A 21850-nucleotide genomic window follows, 5' to 3' on the forward strand; every position below is an offset into this window, starting at 1 on the left:
TACTGAAGCTGGTGCCAGTTTTTCTCATATAAAAACACGGTCTTAAATATTTAAATGCCCCATAATATGTGTGCCATAACAATGCAAAAGAGGATTTGTCCATGACACCAGTGCTGGGAGCTTGTAGTGCTGGAGAGGAGATGTAACAGGGTACATCTTTGTAACAGTGTTACAAAGAGGCAAAAGCCTGGAGGACCTTGTGAGACTCCTTGGATGACAGTTGTACTAAGTTCGTGGTTTAAGCTGGCACCTCTATCTTGTACCTTTTAAAAAAGCTTTAATGTTAAATGGATGCCTAATAATTACAGAAGAGTCTGAAAGGACTATATATCACAGAAGTCAGGGAAGAACATAACCATTAGACATAGAAAAATTGATACCTACATGTATGAACACCTAATTTATAGCCAAAGAGCCACAGTGAATCTGTTCTTTGAGAATGAATTGATTAAACAGCTAAACTTGTTTTACATGACTTTACAGCTTTCCTAAATTACAGTGTTAGTTCAGTTGTCCTAAGAGGCATAGGGATTAGATGCCAAAAAACCTACCTTTTATCAATTGTGCAGTTGTGAGCTAGATCTTTACTATTTTATCAAGACATACTGTTTATACTAAGCCTATAATATTGCAGGCAGAAAATTATATTGTCCTTACCAACAATGATTATTTTGCCAAAGTGATCGTGTATTATTTGTTAACTATGAATCCTCTGAATGGATTTGTTTTTATATTGATGATCATAAACATCAATGCCTCTACTTCCCCCTTCTGTAATTTTTTTTTTCATAAAGGTTTTACTTGATGTTTACATTTTACTCGGTGGTCGGGTTATTTCCAGAAATGGTCCAATAACGATGCCCGGGGGTAGAAGCAGTAATTTTTTTCCCCAGATCTCAGTGCAGCCGTTCCTTTGCTGGTGAGTGGTGCGCTGCTAGAGAAACGCAGTGCCCTCGTGTGGCGCCGTCGTGCATTGCACGCCAGGATGGCTCTGCTGCCCTCTTGGCCATTCTGCTGTTGGGGGAGACTTGCTGCCTGCAAGCGACCTGCAGAGAGGCGTTCTGGGGGTCGAGTATTTCTTGGAAAGGTCACGGTGCAGAGCTACGGTTCACTTCTGTCCTTTTTATCGTGATATGTAAATGACATCACATGGACATTGCCTTACATGGTGCTTAGATTTCTCATAGAGAAACTGATAACAGTTGCATTCTCTCAGATAGAATTTGCATTTTATCATATTTTTCTTTAAAATGATGTAACATGTTACCTTGTAAGTATAAGAAAGGCCATGTTTTGCTGTGTGACATAGTAAAGTGCACGTGCCCCATTGAGATGGCAAAACTGACATGCTCGAAATTTGAAATCTGACAGCAAAATTCACAAACTTGAATGAAAGCAGTTCAACCATTACTTCAGAAATAGTTCTAAAAACAGAGCTACATTGTTAGCTTTGATCAAATCCTGATAGCCTTGAAGCTGATGAAACTTCTGCCACTGACAAGCAAGGTTAGGATTTCATTCCTTACTGTAAGTCATAACTTTAGTTTTGTCTTTATCTTTTGTAGACAAAGATTAAAACATCCCTTCACCACTGCTGTTGTGCCATGAAGCAGCTCTTATTTCACAATGCTTGTAGCCCTCTGAGTTGTCTAAAAGATGGTCTTGTCAGTCTTTCCTCTTCTGAGTTGTTCTCACAAGTTGCCTGAATTCTATTTCTTAATTTTTCTTCATAAAAACATACTTTTGTTATCTGTTTTTCTTTTTTTTTTTTATTCTCTTCTCCACTTTGGAAACTAGAAAGCAGATCGAGCGAAAAGGTTTGAATTCCTCCTGAAGCAGACAGAACTTTTTGCACATTTTATTCAACCTGCAGCACAAAAATCACCAACGTCTCCACTGAAAGTCAAGCTGGGACGGCCACGGATGAAGAAAGATGAAAAACAGAGTTTGATTTCAGCTGGGGAGTATGTTTTATTTTTATTTCTGACTTCTTACATGTCCAAACAACTTAGACTTTTAACATAATCTGTTTAGAGATTGTACATAGAAATTGTACTTTCAGTAAATCCAGACAGTTAGTGGTGTATCAATTTCTTTAAAAGCTGATTGGTTTGAAAGCATCATCTGCTCCATCAACATAAGTGTGACCTTGGATCAGACATGCACTTTTAAAGCAAGTTGTCTGATTCTTGCCGTGTAAAATGTTTTTGTCTGTGTTGTGGGGTGACTTTGGAGCACACAAATTGAATTTCTTTTGCATAATGCTGAAGGGGCACTCCAGAAATCCACCTGATGTGACCCAGCTGGTGGTGGACCCATTGGTGGGACCAGGGTGGGGCTAGACCAGGTTGTGACAAGGCAGTGTCCATGTAGTGGGGATATTGGATCCTCAGCACCAACTGGCTCTTCCCACTGGTCTGTCTTAGTCTCTCTTACTGGTCTGTGTTAGTATTGCAGCAGAGCCTGCCTGTAGTGCCTCTGAGAGGTCTTGAAATAACAAATAACTATTTTTTTTGAATGTTTGCAAAATGGCATTCTATTTTAGAAATTTTAATTTTTTAAAAATTTGAATATGTGATTTTTCTGAACTTTGTAATTATCAAGTAATTGAGTCTAAGGCCACCACTGATGTGTCTTGTATTTCTATGTTGCTCATTAAAAAGTGCCTCAGAGAACTGATGATATTGTCAGATTATAGCTGTGGCTCTGAAAGAGAGGGCTTCAGTCAGCCTTTCTAATTAAAGCTGGAATGACTCCTAAGGAATTATGTGTTAACAGGATGAGAGTTTGGTCAGGATACCAGAGCATTCACACTGTGGGTCAGTGATTGCTTCTGTTGTAATTTGTCTTTGGAGTTTGTAGCAGTGTTTTGAAGTGGTTTTGTTCTCACATCAGTGTTGGGCTCTTTCTTTAGGTACCGCCACAGGCGCACGGAGCAGGAGGAGGATGAAGAGCTCTTGTCTGAGAGTCGGAAAACCTCCAATGTGTGTATTCGGTTTGAGGAGTCCCCTTCATGTAAGCATGGTGTTAACAGTTCTCTGAGTGATTTGATGTAATTAAGATCTGAGCAGATTGCAATTAAAGTTTTCTACTTAGAATTAGTATTTTTCTACTTAGAGGAATCTTACATTTACAGATGTGAAAGGAGGAACACTAAGAGATTATCAGGTTAGAGGTTTGAACTGGATGATCTCATTGTATGAAAATGGAGTTAATGGCATTCTGGCAGATGAAATGGTAAGCAGTAATCTTTTGGATCTTTTTGTGGTAATTACTGAGCAAAATACAGCATTGAAATGTTTACAGTGTTTCATGTACGTGCAGTAGTATGCTTCATTCTACAGCAGTCTGTTTTTTTAAATCTGAAATTGTAATGAAAGAAATTCTATTGCAAACATTTTTTGTATAGTTTGCTTTAAACAAATGGCAGAATTACATAGTAAGGAAGTGGTTTGAAAGTATTTCTCTATGGTATTTCACTTCAGCAAGTTTCTTTCCCCCCGCTTTGTCAATGCAGGGGCTCGGTAAGACTCTGCAAACAATAGCTTTATTAGGCTATCTGAAGCATTACCGGAACATTCCTGGGCCACACATGGTCCTGGTTCCAAAATCAACTTTGCATAACTGGATGAATGAATTCAAGCGCTGGGTTCCATCCTTACGTGCTGTTTGCCTTATTGGAGATAAAGATGCCAGAGTAAGTGTTTTACATTTCAGAAATATATGTGTTATTTGGCAAAAATATCAGTTGGGTACATGGAATTCTCCCTGAGCTATTTCTTAATTACAGTATATTTTAGTAATATTTAACTACATTAATGTTGAAAATGCAAAATGTTATGCTTGTGACTATGAGGAAAAACTGAAAATCAGTATATTAAATAATAGACTGGGATCAGGGTACAGCCCTTTGAGTTGTCTGCTTTTCTGTTGTCTTTCTCTTTGATTTTTGCACCTATTTTTTATCTCTCTTCCATATTTGTAATATGGCAGTGTGTACTCATTTTTCTTTATTGCACTCACTTTGTTACCTCTCTCTTCACCTTTTTTCAGGTGACTTTTCCCACTCTTGTATTTTATAAACCTGCCTGGCCTTTTAACTAGGATTCTGTTGTACAGCTTTTCATCTTTCATTGTGAAGGCCTTAAAATAGATATGGAATGTTTTCCTGACTGAAGGGGATGAATGAGCTGGATGTTTCTGTGAATTCTGTAGCTGCTCATATGGATTGCATGGCTGCCTGTTACTGCTTGAGGGTAGAAAGGCTCTAGAAAGGGAATAGGAGCTGGCAGTGTGGCCAGGAATGCCAGTGGCATCCTGGCTTGTACCAGCCATGGTGTGGCCAGCAGGACCAGAGCAATGACGGTACCCCTGTACTGGGCACTGGTGGCATTGAGGTGCTGGAGTGTGTTCAGAGAAGGGAACAGAGCTTAGGAGGAGCAGCTGAGGGAACTTGTTTTTGTAGGTGATGGGACAAGAGGATATGGCCTCAGGTGCACCAGGGGAGACCTGTCTGCATGGCTTTCCTTGGGATGATCTTTCATGTGAAAGGATTTATATGCTTTGATGTGTGCCTTGCAAAACAGAGATGGGACAGAGGAGGGAGGTAGTTGGGAGTGGGCTATGTAAGTTGTTTTGATACGCTTTTGTGGACTGTATCTTTGGACAGGTTAATTCAGAAGGTTTTTTTCCCATTTGTTTGTAGGTACTTTATTTGAATTGAGAAATGATGCTGAAGAGAAAACAGCTAATTTAGAGTAGGAACTAATTTGTGTTTTGCTTAACTCCAGCTTTCTCTGTGCTTGAAGTCCAAAGGATTGAAGGCTTTTATTACAGTAACTTTCAGTTACTGAGAAGATGTTTCAGAGTCTTTGGTGTGCTAGTTTAGTACATCAGTGATAGTGGTGGAGGCAGCTTTCCCTGAATGCCATAAAAATTCTTCATATTTATAAATGTTTACTAATCCAGTTCTACTCCTCTAGGCTGCATTTATCCGTGATGTTATGATGCCTGGTGAATGGGATGTTTGTGTTACATCATATGAAATGGTAATTAAAGAGAAATCAGTCTTCAAGAAATTTAACTGGAGGTACCTGGTAATTGATGAAGCCCACAGAATAAAGAATGAGAAGTCTAAGGTAAATTTGAAATTGTTTGATACTTGGAAGTTAGTTTGATACAAAAAGATGGATCTGATTTGAGCAGGTTTTAAGTGTTAGGTGTGGTGTTTTTTTAAAACGTAAGCAATAAGCTATTGGGTGGTAAATATGAATTTCACAGGTAGCTCACTGTCTCTAAGTTTAATTGACATTGTTTTAAGTTTCAAAAACTGATTCACTGTGCTTTGGTGTACATGGTGTTGATAACTACGTTGTGTTTCCAGCTGTCCGAGATTGTACGTGAGTTCAAGACAACGAATCGATTGCTGCTTACAGGAACTCCTTTACAGAATAACCTCCATGAGCTGTGGGCATTACTCAATTTCCTTTTACCTGATGTTTTCAATTCTGCCGATGTAAGTTGATGTGTGGAAGTACAGTGTTGTTATTTTGATTCCCAGGCTGCTGTCTGGAGAAGACAGGAATGACCAGCCTGGTAGGAGATGGACGTTGTGCATGACCCAGGTTCAGGGAAAGATCTCTGCCTTACTGTAGGCTACTTTTCTTACTTTACCTAGTTAAAACAGTGTATTCTGCTGGTGTGGATGAGGCCTCAGACCATTAATAGCAAATGCAGTACTTTAAATAGATCAAGAATTATGCAAAATTTGAGAAAGCAATGAAGTAGCAAGAATATGAAGCATCCAAATAGGCATAAGCCTTTTTTTTTAAATTTAGAACTTGAGTAATCTTTCTTTTTTACTGCTAATGTTTCTTTGTGCTTGTATTACTTGCTTATGTTATTTTTGCTCTGCTGTCCATCTAATTTTCTTAAGGATTGAAGTTGTTTTTTTTTAACTTTTTGCCCCATCATCACATAAGCACTGAAGGGAAGCACTTGGACACTGCAGTGATGAGCATGGAAAGTGACAACTTATTAAACAGAGTAGAATGGTATTTTGTCTGCAGTGATGCACTTGACTCAAATGTTACAATGTGCCAGGGAGATGGCACAGAATTACAGACTGATTTTTCTTTCGTAGAAGTCATTTGTCTCAAGATTTATGCCACTCTCAGTTGGAATGAAAGAGAGTCAATATGTGTCTCTTAAAAGTACAGATGATAAACTGTTCATACCAATTGTGCTGTTTCTCACCACAGGATTTTGACTCATGGTTTGACACTAAAAATTGTCTCGGTGATCAGAAACTTGTAGAACGACTTCATGCTGTAAGTAATTAAAGCTGTAATCACATGTCATCATTAGCATGCACACTGTAAAGAAGAAAACCAGATTATTTTCCCCTTCATCTCAAAGTTGAAAAGATGAACATGAAGGTCTTTAGTTACAGGAATGCCTAGCAGAATCTTAATGAATTAAGCTTCCTATCATAGGTACTACTTTTTGTGTATTACTGTTTGAAGCAGACAAAATATGAACATTAAATATGAAAATGAAGAATTTTGAGATCTTTTTGAAACCATTTATTATTGTGAAAAGTGCACTGATACACATCATGCTAGTCTGAATAAAGGCATTCCTTTACCTTTGTTTTACTGTGCATGAGATAAGACATTTTTTGCAGTAGCAAAAGAGGTCAGAGAAACTACAACATGCATTGCTTATTCTTGAAATGTTGGTGTGTTTTGTCCCTGCTAGTGGAAATGAAATGGGGCTTATGTTAAAAAGGATTAAATTTTATAAACTTAAAAGTTTTGCCCCTTCTTAAGATAACAACTGGGATGATTATGGCAATCTTTATATAGGGATACACATATTTATGTGTGAGTTTAGTCATTGCTGGACAACTTTGTTTGCAGAATTTTTCTCATGGAGTCCCCATGACAGCAGTAGATACTGATTAGTTGTGAATAAATATCAGATAATTGAATCTGTTAGTTTTGTATTTGTGGCAGTCAATTTTATACATTTATCTATGTAAAACATCTTTAATTTGTGTAGGTTTTGAAGCCATTTCTCTTACGTCGCATAAAAGGTGAAGTAGAAAAGAGTTTGCCTCCGAAGAAGGAAGTAAAAATTTATCTTGGGCTCAGCAAAATGCAGAGAGAATGGTAAGTTATTTACATCAAAGTAAGATTCTTTTCTGATAAACACTATAGCTCTTCACACTGATACTTTTCCTCCTTACAATTGCATGTTGAGACAGATTGAGAAAATTGCTTATAGCTGTCTTAGGGCTTTTCTAAAAAATGCACAAGTTTCAGAGAGCTCAGGAAGGGTAATGAAAAGAACTGGGAGGATGAAAGCAGAAACTTTTTTCCTTCCTTAAGTCTATTTGAAAGACCAAATGCCTTCTAAGCTTCCTCCTTTGATCCAAGTATGTATGCACCAAAAAGTCTTACCTGAAATTAAAAAAAATAAAAACTTGAGGAGCTACATACCCAGAAGAGATACGAGAAAAGGAGCCAGGTCAGTGTAGCAGTTTCTGTTAAATAAGTGATATTTTTAATCCACTTTGTACTACTAAAATGAAAGTGTAAAAGAATCCAGTGAATGGCAGATCACTGTCACTTGCAGAGAGATTCCCTTTCATATTTAGGCATGAATTTAGAAATCATTATTATCAGTCAGATGTTTCATGATAATATAGCTCATTGTTATATAAACAGAGCCAACTCCCACATCCAGAAATAAGAATGGTGATATTGCAGGGTTTCATTCATTCATTCATTCATTCATTCATTCATTCATTCATTCATATAAAAACCAAAAGTTGTTCAAAACTGCCCTTAAAACCTCAGGTATACCAGGATTCTGATGAAAGATATTGATATCCTGAATTCAGCTGGCAAAATGGATAAGATGCGTCTGCTGAATATTCTGATGCAGCTGCGGAAGTGCTGTAACCATCCTTACCTGTTTGATGGTGCTGAGCCAGGCCCTCCTTACACCACTGACACTCATCTCATCACCAACAGTGGTAAAATGTTAGTTCTGGATAAGCTGCTGGCAAAACTCAGAGAGCAGGGTGAGTACTGTTTATGGACAGCAGTGGTTTGAATGCTCCTTCTAAGTTAAAGTATCTTTCAAAAACTGCACAGGTTTAGCCTTTCCTGTAGTGACTGTATTCATCACTTTCTGTAACGTTTTTGTTGAAAATTAATTTTCTGTAGATCTTAACACATGAAGGGAAAGAAATCTTATGGGAATCATGAGTAAGACTAAAAATATGGAGAAGCAGAAGGAAAGGAAGAGTAGAGCATCCCTTCTCCTTTCTCTAAGAACATTTCTGATGATAGGATTATTTCATCTATGTGCATCAGTCGGCACCAGATTTCCTTACAATGGCTTTAAGTGTTCTGCTTCTTTGGTTGTATATTTCTCCTCTATAGTTTATCAAGTAATACCCTTGATTGGTTAAATCACTACCAGAAAAATAACTTGAGAAGAAAGACTTAATAAGTTAGGCATAGTACAGAGTATTTCACATAAATTCTCAGTCATGCTCTGTAGTAGCTCTGTGATAAGATCCATGTGAAAACATAAAATGAATGTCAAAACCTTCTGTGTTCTGTCAGGTTCCAGAGTTCTGCTGTTCAGTCAGATGACTCGTTTGCTGGATATTTTGGAAGACTATTGCATGTGGCGTGGTTATGAGTACTGCAGACTTGATGGGCAGACACCACATGAGGAAAGAGAGGTGGGAAAGTTGTATGCAAACAAGAAAAGCCTTTGTGTTAATAAGTTATTATTTACATATAGGTATGTAGCCACATCATTGTTTAAAGTAAAGCAGAAATGCTACAGTTTTTCAAAGGCTGTTAAGGGAATGTTTTTCCTAATCTAAGTCCACAGTATGTTTCATTTGATCCTCAGCTAAATGAGAAATACGGTATATTGTGGAGTCAATACGGATTTTCTCACCTGTCCAGACATACAGTTTCTTACTTTGATAAAATTCTTTTTTATATGAAAACTGTGTAAATTTAAAAGAAATTTAATTGGAAAGCCACCAACATACTGGAAACTTGTTTGAAATATCTGATACTTCAGTGACACCTTTTTTTTTTTCCTTTCAGGAAGCAATTGACACATTTAATGCTCCCAACAGCAGTAAATTCATTTTCATGCTGAGTACCAGAGCTGGAGGTCTTGGAATTAATTTGGCAACTGCTGATGTGGTTATTCTCTATGATTCAGATTGGAACCCTCAAGTAGATCTACAAGCCATGGTGAGTTAACTCCCTAATACACATTTGTTTGTTTAAGTCGTCAGTGTTCTATTTTGTTTAACTGTTTTCAGAACTTGCACTTTTGTTATTTTTCTTTACTTTTTGTATACACAAGACAATATGAAGAAGCAAAAGAATTGAATAAAAGGGCATGAACAGAATTTGTGGAGGAAATTGTAGATTTTTGCCTGTAAATATTTGTCTTGATTAATTTCATAATGAGAGATTACTTCTATGAAAATACTATATCAGTATTGTTAATAGAAGTATAGAATTATTCTTAATTCTGTTTTTTCAGAAGAGTACAGTCAATGAATAATAGAGGACTGTTTCCAAAATAATAACAGATAACTAAAAGCATGCAGCCTTATATTTCTCTCATTTTGGAAGTTTATGGTTTTACTTTTTGTTTTTGCGTAAGCGTAAAGGCATTTGGTGATGATGCTGGGTTGGGAAGTTACCCTTGAGTTAAACCTACTAAAATCTTCTCTTTCTGAGTGCTGAATGTAAAAAAAATAGAGTCTGTAATTTATTTCATGTGGGATAAAACTCATGTGATCCTTCTTGCATGATTAGGAGGGTGGGTATTTATTTAGTGGTTTGTAATTTTAAAATTTTTTTTAATGCACTTCAACACATCAAGTATTTAATATCAATAGCTCACCCTTTAGACATGCATGTTGACTGCTGGTAGTTGAGCAACTTCCTGGAGACTTTGTGATTTGTGAACTTCAGTAGGGTTTTCAGGAAGAAAGGAATATTATGCAGGAGAGTAAAGGGTTTAACAGCTCATGTTTAAAGAGAAAATCCTGGTACCCACAGCTTGAAGGACAGCTGTTTAACTTTTTTTGATTTAAAAGGACATATTTTCCAGAGAGGATAAACACAAGTTTTGTTACAAATGAGTATAGTGTGTCAGTGATAAACCTTGTTTGCTGGCTTGGGACAAGCACATTGTTGGAGCTGTGGCTGCAGGAACTCTGCACATGGAATTAATGTGCTCAAGCCAGAGATGCAGAGTATCACTTCCTCTGTCAAGTGAGAGAATTCATTTGAAAGCAATACAAATGTATGCATGTTTGTACTGTTGTATGTCCACTTCCCAGCTGCAGTCTGGACAGACATTCAGTTATCTTCATTTACAATGAGGGAGATGCATTTCTTGCTATGGAATGACTCAAAAGTGTAATAGCCAGGCATAAGTAAATATTATCACTGGTTTTACAGTGCTTTTGAATAGGCAAGGGACCAAGAAGTACAATGCTAGTTTGAGGCTGCTGTTTCTGCAAGCTAACTGTGTATTGCTTGTGAGTTCTTGTTGCTGAACACTCATTGATTTATGTTTGTTAGGATCGTGCGCATCGTATTGGTCAAAAGAAACCAGTACGGGTGTTTCGACTTATCACTGATAATACTGTTGAAGAGAGGATTGTAGAAAGAGCTGAAATAAAACTGAGACTGGACTCTATAGTTATACAACAAGGTATCAACTGCTATATATGTTTGTCTGCAACAGAATTGTTCAGTCCCTTAAAGTATGGTTAAATAACTGTACAAACGTACAGTGTTAGAGAAAGCAGGCCTTGTGTATAATAGCAGTGTACTAAATCAGCTTAATGTGCAAGGTATTCACTTGTTCAGCCGAATTATTTTTAAATTCTGTTTTCCTGATTAATGTAGACATAAAGTGAGTCTAAATGAGGAAAGTAAACTACAGCTGAATAGATGTTACTTAGTTTTGTGATGTGTTAAAAAGAAAAAAAAAAAAAGAAAATCAGGTGTGTTCCATGGCAGTTGAAATAATAATATACATATGCTTCTTACCACATAAGAGTTAACTGAACAATAAAACACTTCTGTGTATTTTTGTTTGGAAGCACTAAGAGGAATAGTTTGTCAAAACTAAGGTACTCAAGCTGAGTTTTTAGGGTTGTTCGTATTTACTGAAGGGTGGGCTACTGAAAGGATGATGGTCAAAATTTTGATAGCATGAGAAGAGATAGGATAAGTGAAATTTTGGGACAGCAGTTAAATTTTGGGAAGAATAATTAAAAAATCAGGTTGAAATTGGTGTTGTGAATGTTGAAATTGTCAAGCACTTCTTAGTGGTTATTATAGAGTACTTTGTAATTTTTCGTCTTGAGATAAGATTGTGACCTTAAAAGTTCAGCTAACTTTGTAAGAATAAGATCTGACATGTAAAATTTGGATTATCTGAATATGAAGCCTTTTTTGTTATGGCTTGAGTCAAAGTTTTTTTTTTCATTTTCCCCAAAGTTTCTGATTTCTATTTATTCTCATCTTGAGTGAAATGTATTTTTTTTGTATGGTTGTTCTGTTTTTCCTTTCTTGTTCTGTCAGTGAAGTAAAAAAAATCCACTGCTTTCATGATCCTACTAGAACTGCCATATTGTAACTTTCAACATATTCCTTGTGATTGTAGGAAGGCTCATAGACCAGCAGTCCAACAAACTGGCAAAAGATGAAATGCTGCAGATGATCCGGCACGGAGCCACGCATGTGTTTGCTTCCAAAGATAGTGAGCTGACAGAAGAAGATATATCCACTATTTTAGAAAGAGGTGAAAAGAAGGTTAGAGAACTGTTTAATATGGAATTCAAAGTACCTATGCACAAAATGGAATGAGATCTGATTACGTAAATCTATTTTATTATTTGTGCAGATTTTAAATATTATGGAAGTTTTGAAGAAGTAGAATTAGTGATTGTAATTATTTTCAAGGTTCATGCTGTGTGCATCATAAGCACTGCCAATAATTTGGACAGGCACAAAGTCTTTATGGTACTTCATTAGGTAATAGATAGCTCTATGAAAAAATGAACTGCCATTTCAGCTCCAAGGAGATGGGCATAAATTTAATTTAAAATTTCAAGTTAAATTCTACATTTGTAGGACTACATCCCAGCATAATAAATTCAGTTTAATGGAGAGTCTTGAAGTCAAATTGCTCTAAACTGAAAAGGACAATGGGTATCTCTCTTTAGAAGAAAGCGTAAGTAAAAGTTAAAATCAGAAAAAGATATTGAGAATGTTGTAGTAATGATAAAAGCTGTTTTTTTTCAGAAAAGATGAAATAGCTTGAGCGAGCCTAAAAATATCTTCCTCTCATTTTAGACAGCTGAAATGAATGAACGGTTGCAGAAAATGGGAGAGAGCTCCCTACGAAATTTCACTATGGACACAGAGATGAGCTTATACAACTTTGAAGGTGAAGATTATAGAGAAAAACAGAAGGTAATTTTTGGTAGCATTTAAGAGTTCAGTTTAAAGGTGCAAGCATAGAAGCCATACTATAAATGTTATGACTATGAAGGTTTCTAGATTCTAGAGAAGTAAGGTACTCTTGAAAAATTCACTTGGCTCTGCCTGAGCATTAATATTCTGAATTTTTGTTAAACTACTTTCAGCCCCACTGTTTTTTTCATGGCAAAATCCAATAACAGTGCTCAGATGTCATCCCTTCTATAACGAACCACTGTGTTGCACGTACTATACTGCTATATACTATAGCAGTACTATACTGCTGCAGTCAGTATTATTTTGCTGTTGCATAACTAAGGTGAAAAAACAGGCCTGATAATAATTTTTTATGTGGATCTTAGACTTGAGTCTATTTTTATAGTGAAGGTTTGTCTTAGTTTGAAAGACAAGCGTCTGCTGAGGAAGGCAGGAGCCTCCCTTGGAATAGAAAATGTAAACCCCTTCCCTCTGAATTACTATAATTTGAAATTAAGGAGCTCTCAGGCAAGATATGAGCTAGGAATAACAGTTCTTTACTGGTAGGTGTAACAAGGCAAACCAACACCAGCAGCCGTGGTTAACAGCGAGCAGAACCAGGAGCCCAGGGACAGCCTCGGCTGCGGCGCTTCCCCTGCGCTGCAGTTCCGGGCACGGCCAGCAGGGGCGCTGCTGGCTCCCGGCGGGCAGGGCAGGTGCGGTGATTCCCCCGCGGCTGCAGGGGGCGCTGTGGGGCCCGGGGAGCACGCGGCAATGGCGGCTCGGCCCGGGCGGGAAGGGATGGAGGAGAGGCTCTGCTCCACAAACCCTGGGGCAGCCGATCCCGGAGCCCAGCAGGACTCTGAGGAGCACCAAGCTGGGCTGGCAGGATGTATCGGCAGGCAGGAGGTGCAGGGCTGCAGTGCAGCGAGAACTCGGAGCAGTGCTGAAGAGTCAGCAGGAGAGGGGCAGCGGCAGCCTGGCCCCCAGCAGGGCAGGGAGAGCCGAGCTCAGGATCCCGGGCACCCGAGCAGATGGGGATAGGTCCCTATTTCAGTGAAGTAGGTGTCAATAAGGTCCCAGTTCAGTGGCTGCTCTCACAAGCAGAGGCTCACCCTGTGTCAGAAGAAGCAGCTCTGGGCTGGGCTCCGGCAGCAGCAGTGAATTCCCTCCCCCAAGCAGCAGCTCCAACCTCCAAAGCTGGGAGAGAGGGAGCCTGCAGCTGCCCCAGCCTCTTTTACCAGCCCAGTTCCCAAGGTATCTCTGCCCCTCAGAGAGAAACTCCCAGATAAGAGAAGTGCAACCAGATGCCCTCCTCCCCTGAGCTTGTCCACTTCTTTCTTTTTTCTTAAATATCCCGTTGTTAATGTTTCCTAGCAACATATGTGAAAAAAAAAAATCCCTAAGTAAAAAAAAACAAAAGGAAAGAAACCTAGCCCCCATCGAGGTTTTAGTTTGTACATTGATTTTACCTAATAATAGAAGGATCGTCCATACAAAGAGGTATTACTCAATCCCACAGTGTTTCCTTTGCATCCCTGTTTTGTACAAGATGTATATTGAAGATGTCCTTAAGGTCTTACCTGGAATCAGATTTGTGAATTTTTACTTGTTAACTACAAAACACCCTTCTAACTCTGGATTTTATTGATTTTGAAAAAACATTTAGAAAAGTAAATAGTTTGATGAGAATATAGTACATTGTGTGTGTATACACATAAAATTCTTTGTGTTGATAATTTCATTACATGAAGGGAGTTAAATACTGCATAGTATGAAATAACATTAAGGATTTAGTTAAGATTATTTGATTGCTAATGGATTTTTTGTCTGTTGTAGCCTTTATAGAGGTTAGTCATTGTGATATTTAGAGGAGAAGCAATTTATTCATATCACAAGAAATTAGAGCATTCAGAGCCCAAGTCCTCAGCCCTTCCTTCCATTGTGTTTTGTTAGATGGAGTCCTAACCCTACTCAGGTGTCTGAAATACTTAGAATATTGTAAAAGAATCTGTTCTTGCCACTGCATTGCCTTACTTGTCTTGTGTATTATCTTTTAAGTGCTTAAACATTTGTTATAATGAGCTATAATTTCTAGCTTATTTTTGAGCTCTATTGTAGTATCCAAATTATTGAGCACAATCATTAGATTTGCTGTGCAGAAATACATTCCTATTTTGCAGTGCCATATTAGTCATTATTCTTGTGACTTTAGGGAAGCAAACAGTTACTTAAGTAGCTTTTTATTCTGTTTTGTGTGCAGCTGAGCATGATGGAATGGATTGAGCCTCCAAAAAGAGAACGCAAAGCCAATTATGCAGTGGATGCTTATTTCAGAGAAGCCCTACGTGTCAGTGAACCAAAAGTTCCAAAGGTAAGAAGGTGGCAAGTATGGAAGGGTTTTATGTTGTTCTTTTGCTCCTTCTCTTCTATGCTGCATCCATGGCTCTACCCCTGTGTATTTACAAAGTCATAAGTTGCCACTGCTGCTGAGTTATGGTAGTTTACTTGCAGAAAAATTAAGCTTTTAAATGTTGATTTATCTGTGTATTTTTGAAGGCTCCACGACCTCCAAAACAACCAAATATTCAGGATTTTCAGTTTTTCCCACCACGGTTATTTGAACTTCTGGAAAAAGAAATTCTGTATTACCGTAAAACTATAGGATATAAGGTAATGCATATTTTTTCTTTTCAAATCAGTGAAATGTATTTGTCTTCCATTTTGTAAATTTGTTGCAACCTTGGCTTGTCAATTTATTGTGAAAGAAATGGTTTAAAGCCTCTATTCTGTTTCTGTTCCACTGAGGAGCAGAAAAAATAATCTGTTGTTCTTTCCTTCACTAAAAATTCTACATCTGTGTAGCTTTGTGTTTTGTGGTGGATTCCTAACAATAAAATAGAGTAGAAGAAGGAAAGACAGTTCAAAACCAAAGGTGTGACATGTGGTCTAAGGTGAGGATAATTTGGCTAATATAAAGTCTATGTCCAGAGTATGATTTTTTTGTGAAAACTTTTGTATGTCTTATTTAGAAAATAACTTAAGATAATAATGACTTTGTATTGATATGAAGGTAATTAAAATGACATCAGTTTTCTTTGGATTTGAATAGGATATAAAAGGTTTAAAGGTGTGGAGAAGTCTGAATGTATTACTACTACAAAAAGGAAACAAGACAACAGATTTCTCGATTTTCCTTTTATTTTTTCTTCTTACTGTGCCTTAGCTGAATTTCTCCCTTTTCCCTGCTGACATTACTGGACAAGCAGTGAACAGATTGTGTTATCCTCACATGGGCCAGTATTGATTGAGTAAACCAAATAGATTCTTTATTCTAGCCACACATGCCTGTAACTTGCTTTAAAAAGCCTCAGGTTTTGTGACAGGTTGCAGCAAGAAAAAAAAAATCACCTGAAAATGTGTTGGAGAACATAAAATTGTCATACAAAGCAACAGATAGAAAATTGGTGAGAGTAGAATTAATATTAGCAAAATGTGTTTTAAAGAAAAAGTAGAAGATTTTTTTAGAATCTTGTTTGCAGCCAAAATAAATTCATGGGGATGTCAGGATACAATTAAGATATGTATGCAGTTAGTTTAGGGAAAGAATTTATTCAATTAATACTCAAAAAAAGAAGGATGAGAGAATTGCTAATGTTGACAATATGCATGTAAAAAGAGGTGTTTCAGACCTGTTACGGAAACCTGTCAGCCTGGAAAGGTTGAACATGAATAATTGTTATCTTAAAAGGTTAGTATGATAGTTTACTGGTGGGGAAAGTGATAAAGATAATGAAATCTGTTTAGCTTTGAAATGGAAGTATAACTTCCAATCTGAAGAGAGTTTATTATAAATACTAAAAACTGCCATAACTAATATCAGAAGGTAACCAATAGGCAGAGACCAAGCTTTATGCATCAGTCTTAAATCTTCTCAACTTTACTGGTTTAAATTCTTATATATTGAAAACGGCCTAACAGTTCTTACCTTCCACTGCCTTTTGCTGCAGGAATAAGTAAGGTCTACTAAACCTTTACTGGATACTGGTTTCTGACTTGTTTGCTGTTGTGTGCAGTGGAATTGGAGTACAGTCAAAGGTCACAAATACTAAATTGGTCAGTGTGGAGAGGGACAGATAAAATGTTGCTTGTTCTTGTTTACAACATGTTGTGTCTGGTCCTTACTTGGGCAGTGTGCATGGCTTTACTGGCAGAACTTAGTGTTTCACTGCAGTTACAAAACATTGTAAACCAATGAATGTAGGAAAGCAGGGCCTTTGGTAGTGAAAAGTACCACTGAAATCAGTGAGCTGTGACAGCTCAGCCTCTCACAGTTTCCCGAGGTCATTGTGTGCAGGAGTGGTGGGTTCAGGGCATAACAAACTTAGAACTTAAAGCCAGTCCTATTTTTGGGAGGAGGGGTTTAGGCAATAAGATCTGAATCTAGGTAGAACACATTTGGTAACTTGTACAGATCAGTGCTTTTAAAATGATGTCTTTGAAATAACATTGCTGCATTACTGCTTTTTGATACCCCTGACTTTAGGTCCCCAGGAATCCTGACCTTCCAAATGCAGCTCAGGTACAAAAAGAGGAACAAAAGAAGATAGATGAGTCTATGCCTCTGAATACTGAGGAAAGTGAAGAGAAAGAAAAGCTTCTAACGCAGGTAAAATAAAGTCAGTTGAAGTATTTCATCATATGTTTTTGCTACTATGGAATATAAGTAATGGTAAATACACACAGGAAAGCTATGCTGATGTTACTGAAATAAGAAAGCACAGAACATGTAATGATACTGATTGGTTTTGCTTTGAGGAACCTTTCCTGTCCTTCAAGTTTACATTTTAGTCCTCTATGGTCTCCTTGAAAGTCCTTGAACATTTCTGAGGCAACAGCTTGTATAGTAGATGTACTACCCAGCAGTACATGCAGAAATCCAATCAGTGGCTTCCTTGTACATAAAGCCTGTGTGTTGATTTTAAATCAAAAAGGGTTTGAATCAGGACAAGCCGGAGTCAACATACATGGTGTTTATGCAGGTGTCTAAGGCATGTCACATCCATTAATTTTTGTCCCAGTCGAGCTTTTAGGCATGTTCTTTTTATACTGGGACTGAATTTATGTCACTGACTTGTTTCTTGATCTTTTGGCTGATTATCCTGCTGAGTGGGCTTATTAAAAACTGATTGTTAAGGAGAAAGGCGTGTTCAGAGTAACAGGACTTTTTGATTCAGAAAATTTTCTCTAGAAGAATTGGGGATGGTGTACCTTGGAAGAAAATTCCAAGGTCACAATTTCGCCATTAATTTCACCTGTATATAGCAGAGGAAATATTTAAGCTGGTGCTGATATGCATATCAGTACTGCTGTTAATGATTAAAAAGAAATAGTTGTATTGTGTATGTTAGACACTTGTATGTTAGTTCACATATGTCTGAACATGCTAATTGTGGAGTGAGCTTATTCAGCTGGAGAGCTGACAGAGTTCCTTGTAAATACATTTCTGTGATGAAGGAGACTCAGTGCACTACAGATTATTGCCCAGGCATGTGATTGTCTTGTTTGTTGTCATTTTCTGCTTTCCCTGTCTTTGAATTGTAACATCTCTTTCTTGGATGATGTTTTTGTGCATTGCATCTCACTTGTTCAGTTTTGGATTTCTGTGTTACATAAAAAATTCTCTCTTTGACAGTGCTTTAGAGTTTCCATTTGATTGCATCTTTTTGGACTAGAGATCTTTTCTTGACATACTTATGCTTTTATCCAGCTGTTTGTCTGGTTCCAGGTTTGTAAATGTCTGAAGTAGGAGCTCTTGCTTTAGATACTTGCACTGCTCTAAGAACTTATGATGACACAGGCATTGCTGCACCTTGTACTCCTCTGAAGTGTGATGCTTGTATCTGCAGAAGTGTGACTGTCACTGAGCTTGTTTCTTTGGAGAAGTATCACAAAAACTTTAAAAAGAAAGGATAAAAAGCTGTTACTAATGCACGTGCAGTCATGCTCAAAAAAAACTCTTTAGTTACAGATTCAGTAATAAGCCCTGGATAACACAAGTTTATGGAGATACTGAAAGGTCATTAGCCACTGTAATTATGTGATGTTGCAGAGGAGCAAATGATACATACATAAATCAGAATTTGGGAATGTGCTTCCCTTCGACCTGATAATGCCTTCTTGATCTTTTGTTGCTTACAGGGTTTTACAAACTGGAATAAAAGGGATTTTAACCAGTTTATTAAAGCTAATGAGAAATATGGTCGTGATGATATAGACAATATTGCCCGTGAGGTGGAAGGAAAGTCACCTGAGGAGGTCATTGAGTACTCAGGTTTGTGATACTTTGAAATGTATTTATTTCCTAATACCAGAGTATTACCATGATTTTTGCTACATGTTCTTTTAAAATTACAAGATAGAGAATTTGGATGCATTAAGAATTTTTTTTTGTTAAAGTATGCAATATTGTTTTTTTTTCAGGAGACTAAATTCTATTTAAAACATTGATTTTGTAGCATATAACTAACACCTACAGCTGCCTTTAGCCCTCCTTAGTCAAGATTTACAGTTTGATACAGTTAATTCTCACTGACAACATGGAGTTGTGAAATTGTGCATTTGCCTTATAGTGCCAGTGTGATTCTTTATGCTGTATCTCTGCTATTTTACCTAGTACACTGTATCTTGTCTTTTGTATTTACACAGTGCTTTTGAGAGTTTTTCCTCTTTCAGCCTTGGATGTAATTTTACTAAATACCTTCATAAAATCAACTTTGCAATGTTCTTCCTGTAGTTAAAAAGGAAGAGCTCCGCAAAAGTTCCCTTCAGTGTTGAATTTATTTTACAATTAATTATGCTGCATGCAATTGTGTTAGAAGTTTTACTAAGCCTTCACTTACAGTTAACTTTTAAAGATACTGAATAAAGAGTCAGTGCAGGCTTATGTTTTGGCTAGCACACTAAGCTGGAGAGCATTAGCTCGCTGTTTAAGATTTAATGGAACCACAAGCTAAATTCTTTTTTGTTTTGCCAGAGGTTCTTAACAGTAAAGTCATAAGAGCAGAGAAAAAGATTATATTTAACAATTTTGTTCTGTGTTTTTAGCTGTTTTCTGGGAACGTTGTAATGAACTACAGGACATTGAGAGGATTATGGCTCAAATTGAACGAGGAGAGGCAAGAATTCAAAGGAGGATCAGTATCAAGAAAGCCCTTGATGCCAAAGTAATTATTCTAGTAATTATTTTTGTTTTCTGTAGCTGACTTCTTCCAAAAATTCCTTCAGAAAAGGAATAATTGGGGATGAGAGTTCTGTCTTTTTATGCACCATAGGAAGTACACCATCTCTCAGTGATCTACAGTATCATGTAATGATTCCTTGATGTAGCATTGTATGTTTATTAGTCCTTATTTTTGTTTTGCATTCAGATTGCAAGATACAAGGCACCTTTTCATCAGCTGCGTATTCAGTATGGAACAAACAAAGGGAAAAATTACACGGAAGAAGAAGACAGGTTTTTGATCTGTATGTTACACAAGATGGGCTTTGACAAGGAAAACGTGTACGAGGAGCTGAGGCAGTGCGTGCGCAACGCCCCTCAGTTCCGGTTCGACTGGTTTATCAAATCCAGAACGGCCATGGTAGGTACCACCTCCAGGGGCTAGGCATGACATGGCATGAGGTACCTTGTTCTTTGTTAAGCACCACCACATAAAATTCGTTTAGGAAACAAGTGCTGAAAGAATAACTTCAGGTTTTATTTTCATTTCTGTTTTTTTTTAAAGTAACCTTTTGCCTTAGTATAGAAAAAATGCAATACAGCTGGAACACAGATTAGAAAACCTGCCAGACTGAAAGTCCCATGTTACCCAGAGGTATTAATGCAGAGGTAGACTAGACTTACAAATATCCTTGTTACTTTTATTGCAAACTGAGTGTTTTACTAAACAATGTCTCTTAAAATATGACTCTTTTAGAGTTATTCCATAATATTAAAGACTGAAGACATCTGAATAATATACTTGGAGAAGGGAGCAGCTTTTCTAATGCAGTATTTAATTTCTAACAGCATGAGGAAAGTTAGTGATTCACATAGAAATTAATCATTGAAGCAATAGCTTTAAAATGCACTTTGTAGTTGTGAGTGTGGATTATCCCACGCAAATGCTTAAATTTCTTTAGTTATACTTCACTGAAAATTTTGTTTTTATTTAGAGAATATAATACAAGGTTAGTAGCAAGTAGACTAGTACTCAGAATTTTAGAGTAGAGCCTTTAATTTTTAATTTAGTCATTAAGCAGGAATTGATAACACTAACAGAAGCTTTAATGATTGCAAATATTAAGGTATGTAGGTGCCAACATCAGAATATGGGACTCTTTCAGTGGTAAAAAGCTGTTGGATCTGCCCCAAAATTTTTGCTCGATTCTTTCCTTCTTGTTGTTTGTCTTTATTTCCTGACCTTGGGATTTGTTTGTCTGAAAGAATGTTCTTTCAGAGTTCTGGGTATGTACTAAGAAGAGATAAAACATAAAATAAAATATTTAAAATGTGTATTTGAACAGGTGGGTATATTTGCTCTTCCCAATACTACTTATAATTATGCAATACACTTTTTACTTGCTATTTCTGCAGTTGAAGTGTTTCTGCATAGTGCAGCAGTTAGCCCTTAATTAAAAAGAATTACAAGTGTTTCTTACTAAAATGTGTGTTTGAAGAAATACTGGACTTTAAAATTATGTCCATAAAGAGAGAAGCCTGCAGTATTTAGCACATTAAGGAGTTTCTTTTAAGCTGTCTGTGCAGGAATCCATTTAAATAAATCATAGAAATGGGTACTAGAAATTAAAAATGTAGCTCAGTGTTTAATATTAGTTGATATATAGTTGTCAGGGGTAGAGTTAAATATTCAATTTAAGTCTTGCAGATCCTTATGTTCAGTATACTTTTTCTTTAAAGGGGATAGAAATCATTTGCTTAAGTGTAGAAATATGTTCTGTGGTGTCTTAATGCTGAAACTGAGACACTGGGAATATAGTGGAACTTTGGGGACTTTCTTTTAAAATTCTATCCATTAATAATTTTAGTTATTCTGCTACTACATAGTTGAAAAAGAATATAATGGAAATACAAACTTAAAACAATCTTTCACTTTCAATGTGTATTTAATTTTCTGAAATGTTCTGAATTATCATGCTCTGTATGTTTTAGTAATATAGCTGATATATTTTAATGTCCTGAGATGTGTGGAGGCGTTAATTTCTATGGGTCCATTTTGTACCAGTTCGGTGATATTTTTTTTTTTTTTTTGGTGAAG

The 21850-nt window shown here is 37.0% G+C and overlaps 1 protein-coding gene across 3 annotated transcripts in view; it reads left to right on the forward strand.

Annotated features, from left to right (window-relative positions):
- The window catches only part of SMARCA1 (SWI/SNF related, matrix associated, actin dependent regulator of chromatin, subfamily a, member 1), a 34295-nt gene that overhangs the window by 4471 nt on the left and 7974 nt on the right, over positions 1–21850 (forward strand). For all 3 annotated transcript variants that reach the window (XM_053955655.1, XM_053955656.1, XM_053955657.1), the window contains exons 3-22: positions 1798–1964; positions 2915–3015; positions 3137–3237; positions 3518–3697; positions 4983–5138; positions 5384–5515; positions 6261–6329; positions 7063–7172; positions 7863–8089; positions 8640–8761; positions 9141–9293; positions 10644–10776; positions 11737–11885; positions 12429–12548; positions 14794–14904; positions 15090–15203; positions 17077–17199; positions 18732–18864; positions 19638–19756; positions 19961–20173. In XM_053955655.1, the coding sequence (XP_053811630.1) occupies positions 1798–1964; positions 2915–3015; positions 3137–3237; positions 3518–3697; positions 4983–5138; positions 5384–5515; positions 6261–6329; positions 7063–7172; positions 7863–8089; positions 8640–8761; positions 9141–9293; positions 10644–10776; positions 11737–11885; positions 12429–12548; positions 14794–14904; positions 15090–15203; positions 17077–17199; positions 18732–18864; positions 19638–19756; positions 19961–20173 (2733 nt within the window). The remainder of the gene's footprint in view (positions 1–1797; positions 1965–2914; positions 3016–3136; positions 3238–3517; positions 3698–4982; positions 5139–5383; positions 5516–6260; positions 6330–7062; positions 7173–7862; positions 8090–8639; positions 8762–9140; positions 9294–10643; positions 10777–11736; positions 11886–12428; positions 12549–14793; positions 14905–15089; positions 15204–17076; positions 17200–18731; positions 18865–19637; positions 19757–19960; positions 20174–21850) is intronic.

The sequence above is a fragment of the Vidua chalybeata genome, chromosome 14 (assembly GCF_026979565.1).
Source record: "Vidua chalybeata isolate OUT-0048 chromosome 14, bVidCha1 merged haplotype, whole genome shotgun sequence".
Taxonomy (NCBI): domain Eukaryota; kingdom Metazoa; phylum Chordata; class Aves; order Passeriformes; family Viduidae; genus Vidua; species Vidua chalybeata.